General features: G+C 49.6%; 1 protein-coding gene across 3 annotated transcripts in view; it reads right to left on the reverse strand.

Moving 5' to 3' along the window:
• Positions 1–5,953, reverse strand: part of RAB11FIP3 (RAB11 family interacting protein 3) — a 67,893-nt gene extending 61,940 nt beyond the window's left edge. Inside the window, exon 1 of one of the 3 annotated variants that reach the window (XM_026704165.2) lies at positions 4,376–5,953. In XM_026704165.2, the coding sequence (XP_026559950.1) occupies positions 4,376–5,314 (939 nt within the window). In that variant the 5' untranslated portion in view covers positions 5,315–5,953. The remainder of the gene's footprint in view (positions 1–4,375) is intronic. The other 2 variants (XM_026704167.2, XM_026704170.2) reach the window with 2 other exon arrangements.
• Between the last annotated feature and the right edge of the window lie 258 nt (positions 5,954–6,211).

Raw genomic sequence — 6,211 nt, forward strand, 5'->3', positions numbered from 1 at the left:
GAAAACACCTACTATTAGAAAAAAAACCCACAAACTGTCAAATTCATAATCTCATAAATCCTTCGCCTGATCAGGCCAGGACTCAAAAACGTACCAACAGTCAGGATCCCTGAACAGGAAGTTGACTTCAGGTGGATTTGCGTTTCACGGCAAACCCGTTATTCTGGAATCTGCGGCTCCATTTATGGACAGCCCCGATCCCAGGAGGCTGGAGGCCAAACAGGCGCACACACACCCATCCTTTCTTGGCAAGGCTGCCCAAAACCTCCGAGCTGTTACGGATCCTGCCCTGAACAAAACCCACTTCTTCCGTGCCAGGAAGACAGATCCCTATTGTTTATTTTGAAAAAACAAAGCAAAGCAAAATAAACTACGGATGGACACATTCCTCTCCTCAGTTGCTCTTTTCTTTTCTTTTCTTTTTTCTTCATCTGATCTGTTTTTCTTGCCTTGAATAAAAAAGTTGGTTTTGTGCCAGGTCCTGGGAGTGATGTACGCTCTTGGCTTTGTCAGTAGTTATTTAGGGAGCTTGGCTATTTTTAAATATATATATATATATATATTATCTATCATATTGGTTTTTATCTATTTAAAGCTGCCCACATAGTCACTCGTATAAGGTGGGCAGCTTTATAAATCAATCCAGAAATAAAAATCCAGAAGAGATTCAGGGGGAAAAAAAACTGCTGGAGGTGAAAAAAACAGAGAATCAAGGAACTATTTCAGGATAGATAGTAGATGACGTAACAGAGGGATACACGTGTGTGATTAAAACATGGCACTGCGGCCTGCAGCTCTTTTCCTCAAATTAAACCTGAGGAAAGATAATGAATGCCAGTGAAACAGAAGAAGAGAGAGGGAACAGCATGAATAATTCAAAGAAATCCAGATTGCTTGGGAGTTCAGAGGAGCAATTACAAGCAAATGCAAAAGCCAGATATAGCTAAGTTAAGAAACTGGCCCCTTCTCAGAACAGTATCATTTCTGACACATTACTACCCAAAATTCAGTCTGGGATCTGTCATTAAGCCAATGTTCGCTCTGCTGGAGCTAAGTGAAGCTTATTTAACAAGCCCAAGTTCAAAACTCCTTGACTTAATGTAATGTATGAACCCAGCAAAGGTGCGTTTAAACAGTGGTTAGCTTCACACTTTGCACGTGTGTTTTCACTATGTTTTACAAAACAAGCACCAGCTTTGTATCCCAACTAAAACTGGACATAATTCACGGCCTTGCTTAGCAGCTAAAATTCTCATCCCAATTGTGGTTGTCAGTCAAGCACTATCTGTATTATGCTTCTTTATTTCACATATCCTTTTACTGTACAAAATCCCACTGAAAAGTCCATCTTAAGACGAGTAGTACCTTTACGTAACAGCAGGGGAAAAAAGCACGCTCGATTCAGCGTGAAAAATGAGAGCAACTTTGGCAATTCTCAGGAAGACACACAGAGAACTTTCTAGCTAGCCCTCTGAATTCATCCCCCTTTGCTCAGTGGGGGGGAATATTCAGTGAGAATAAACTGCCGTCCATACACCTCACGCCAATACACAAGCCATACAACAGGAACACATTTAGTTCATATCATGGATTGGGTTTGACTTGCACGAAGTTGATGAGATACTCTAAAGCTGTACCAACCAATCCATCATTATGATCCCCTGGAGAAATCTCTACTAATGGAAAGATACAGCAGGAAAAGTTGCAAGAAGAAATTCAGACAAGCAAGCAATTCATTAAATGTTTATGGATCTCATATTGCATCCAGAAGAATCTAATCTGACACCTTCTTAAGGACTGCTGCATGTAATTTTTAATGTTCCAACTCCAGGTGCAAATTTAAAAAAAGGACCCTAAAAAAAGATGATTTGGATTATAGGCTCTATAACCAAAAAAAATACTGCGTTCTGTTTCAGGCTTATTCTATTACCTAGTGGAATATACAAGATTGGACTTTTTCTTCCTCCCTTTTAATCCACGAAACAACAACCCTGTGAGGTTGGACTTCAAAGAAGGGTGAGATTGCTACTCTGCCTAAGCTTAATATGCAACTTACAAACAACAATAGTCAAATTTGCAAAATACTGTCATGTGAAGTCAAATCCAAGCAAAGGGATTGTGGATTAGTGCAGCATGTTCTCCACTTAGGGATATGTAGATTTTTGTTTCCCAGAATTCCCTGGCCAGATTAGACACTGCTGAGAATTCTGGGAGTTGAAGTCAACACATCTGGAGTTGTCAAGGCTGAGAAGCAGGTGTGAAATCAACATCTGTCTCTTCTATTTCACTCCTCTGCTCCAAATATCGATACATTATATACATTACTCTTAAATATATTCCCTTAAATATATTACATGTATTATGGAATATATCACCCTTCCCAGTAGTTTTAAGCAGTTTTGAAATTCAGCTAAGGACCTCCTTTAACCCTAGGATTCAAAACTTCCCATCCTAAACTAAGTCTTCCTTCAACCTTCTCTCGCTGCAGATAACAGTATATGCCTTCGAATTCCCAGAATTCCCTACCCAGCATGACTGCTGCTAAGAATTCTGGGAGTTGAAGTCCACAAGTCTTCAAAGTTGGCCAAGGTTGGAAGGCAGCTTTTCACAAACAGGGCAGATCCTTGCTTATAAAATTATGGCCGTTGTCATAATCTGACTATGTTAAATTATGGGTCTTTACTGCAATCCCTGGAGCACAACTGGATTATCTGTGAAGTCAATCCGGAAGAGAGTCCACACCTGAGCCCAAAGCAAAGTTAAGAACCATGGATTTACCTCAGGAGTTCAGCTACAATGGACCAAGCAGGCATCAAGGCAACATTATGAAGCATTTCTAGCCTTATCACGCGGCCAACCTCACTCTTTGCACCTGCACAATGACACACCACTAGACAGAGGCATCAAACTAAGCTTAGCTGTTAAAAAAAGCTTCTACCTTAAGAAAAATGAAAAGCTCAGCTTGTAGCAAATGCAAATTAAGTGACTCACAGATAGAACCATCTAGGCTCATTCCCCACAGCCTAATTCCCTTCCTCTTTTTTATCATTTAGGTCAGGGCCCCCAAACTTGGCAACTTTAAGACTTGTGGACTTCAACTCCCAGAATTCCTCAGCCAGCTATGCATTTAGGTCGGGGGTCCCCAAACTTTCAACCTTGGCCCTTGTTGGGAATTCTGGGAGTTGAAGTCCACAAGTGTTAAAGTTGCCAAGTTTGGAGACCTCTGATTTAGGTCAATGTTTCCCAACCTTAGCAACTGTAAGATATGTGGACTTCAACTCCCAGAATTCCCAACATGGGCCAAGGTTGAAAGACACTGAGATCTAGGTTATATATAAACCTCAGAAAATGTGAATTAGGCCTAATGTTTTACAATGACTTGGCCTAATATCTTACAATGACACTGAATCAAGGAATGGTTTGTTTAGTTATAGTTTAGGGCAGGGACGTCCAACCTTAAGACTTGTGGACTTCAACTTCCAGAATTCCCCAGCCAGTTGGGAAATTCTGGGAACTGAAATCCAAAAAAGTCTTAAAGTTGTCAAGGTTGGACACCCCAGTTTAGAGAATAAACCATGAAAGGAGTTGTACCCCTACAGTATGTTAAGCTATAAATCATAGTTAACAGTGAACCACAGCTGGAATACCTTACGGCAAACCAACCCAAAACAAACTGACATTATCTGGTTCTTGCTACACCAAATTAATTAAGACAAACCTAACTAACTTGAACCAGGATATTAAATTTGATCTCATTTGGGTCAATCCTATTGGGGGGGTGATGTTACTCTTCTCCGAGTTTAAATGTATTTGCTTCTCCACTTTGTTTATTTAACAGTGTACCAGTTTACACAAAAGATGACCCAACCACCAAACATTTTGCAAGACTGCATCCGTATCAACCTGCAGGTAAAGAGCAGGAAATCTGAATTATTTCCCTATTTGTATTTCTGAAACTAAAAATTCCTGGCACATGGAAAGCCCAAAGTTTCTTAGGGGTCTGGACAAATTGTTATCCCAAAGGTGTATGAAACAGCACTGGTGAAACAATACCAGCCTTATCTGTAATGTGACTCCCTGCTAGCCAAATAAACTGAGCCTAAACAGACCAGGCCCAACCATTAGCCAGAATGGCAGCCTGTTCATCCTGCCACCCTGCCCGTAACACCAAAGACCAGCAACTATTATTTAATTTGTGGATCATTCTCCAATCCAGTGCTGAGGACCCCACCTCTTCGTGGACCAAGCCTGCATAGATCTCAGTGCCTAGGTCCTTTTCGGGATAAATAAGACTGACAGGCCCCAATTTGTCAGCAAAAAGTTGGAGAAGGGAACACCATTCAACCCCAGTAAACCCCAGTAAGCCCCAAGTTACCTGCTCCGCTCCGTAGACAGTGGCAAACTGCACAAACTCTTCTATCCGGACAAATCCATCATCGTCCTGGTCCAGAGCTCGGAAGACGGTTTGGAGCTGAGGAGCATCTTCCAAACAGCCAGGTAGCTCTTCCTCCAGGTGTTGGGCCTGCTGCCCCAAAGGTAAGTGGGGAGCAAGGTCGTTGGAAGACCGGAGAGGAGGGAGCAATGTACTTGGGGGGGTCCCCATTAAGGGTCTCAACAAGGGGGGACCCCGGCCAGGGTGAGAGTCCGTGCAGTCCTCCATCTCCTCCGTCCAGGAGCAATCCAGCAAGAGCTCAGGGCTGTAGGATTCCTTTTCCGGAGGGGCTGCGAGATCCAGGAACGACCCTGGGGGGATCCCCGAAATGGGGCAGAAAGGCTCCTCCGCCTGGTCCAACTCTCCTGGGGTCGTTGCTGCCTCCAGCCGTAAATCCGGAGCAAGGGGAGGTTCTGCTAAACAGCTCCAGGGCTCCCTTTCCTCCGGCTCCTGGATCGGCCCGGCGGCGTCTTGCAGGCGATCTCCCGCACCTGAGTCGCTTTCCTCGCACCTGATTGGACCGTCGGGTCCCCGAGCCCCCGGACCGGGCAGACAACCTCCGACGGAAGAGGAGGAGGGGGAGGAGGGGGAAGAAGAGGAGGCTCGGCGGGGACCCCGCTCGGCCATCCCGCGCAGCACTTGCTCCAGGGAGGGAGGCGGCGTCGCGTCCGGCAGCATCCCGGCGGCGGCGGCGGCGGTGCTGGCGGAGCTGCTTCCCCCGACGGGGCTCCCTGCCAAGCGGAACCTCGGCAGCTCCGGACCGGGCAGAGGCGGCGGGGACGGGGGTCGCCGGGGGAGACCTTCGGCCTCCAGGGGCTCCAGACTCAGCCTCGCCTCCCGCGCCGTCGAGGCCCCCGGGTCGGCTAGGCTGCGGAGCTCCATGGCCGTCGGAGAAGCGGGCGAGGGTCGCGTGTCTCCAGCCCCCTCCCTCCTCCTCCTCCACTTCTTCCTCCTCCTCCTCCTCCTCCCCCAGCGGGGGCGGCCGAGCGGGGCCCTGTCCAAGAAGCCCCCGGCCCGACGAGCTCCCCGCGCCGCCTTCTCCTCCTCCTCCTCCTCCTCCTTCGCCCCCGCCTTCGCCGCTCTTTTGGGGGGCGCAGCCGGGGCGCCTCCATCAGCTCCGCGCCCTTCGCATCTCCGGCTGCAGCTGCTCCTCCGCCAGCCGGGCTCGGGCGCCGGGGGCGCGCAAAGCGGGAGCGCGCGCCCGCCCGCTTCTCCCGCCCGGGGAGAGGGAGTGGGGGAGCGGGAGGAAAGGATGCAAAAAGGGGGGGACGTTTGCAAAAAAGAGGAGGGACCCCCACCCCCAAAAAAGCAGCAGCCCCGGCGGCGGAGACCCCCGCTTGCAACAGCAGCTGGAGGGGAGTTGCTTGCAAGGCGAGGGCCGGGAAACGGGGTGGGGGGGCAGCCGAGGCGAGGAAGGGGGTCGCTGGCGAGCCTACCCTGCCCCGCTTGCTGCAAAGGCGCCGGGCGGAAAGGAGGAAGAGGAGTCCGGCCGCTTCTGCTGCTTCCCGCGAGCCGGTTTGCCGGGAGGAGGAAGAGCGGCTGGGGTTGGGCTCGGCCTGCCCGGCGGCGCTGGCGGCTCCTCCCCGGCGGAGGAGGAGGAGGAGGAGGAGGGTGGGCTTTGTGCACGGCCCTCGCCCGCTTCTCCTCCCCCCACCCGCTCCTCCCCGCGCCAGGCTGGGCGGGGAGGGGCCGGCGATGCCCTCGGGAGACCCCGCTGCAGCCCCGCCGGCGGCGGCCTGTTCCCGCAGGGCTTGGCGCCCCAACTAAGGGGGAGGGAAA

The sequence above is a fragment of the Pseudonaja textilis genome, chromosome 14, assembly GCF_049901715.1.
Source record: "Pseudonaja textilis isolate UNSWEBS1 chromosome 14, rPseTex1.2, whole genome shotgun sequence".
Classification (NCBI taxonomy): domain Eukaryota; kingdom Metazoa; phylum Chordata; class Lepidosauria; order Squamata; family Elapidae; genus Pseudonaja; species Pseudonaja textilis.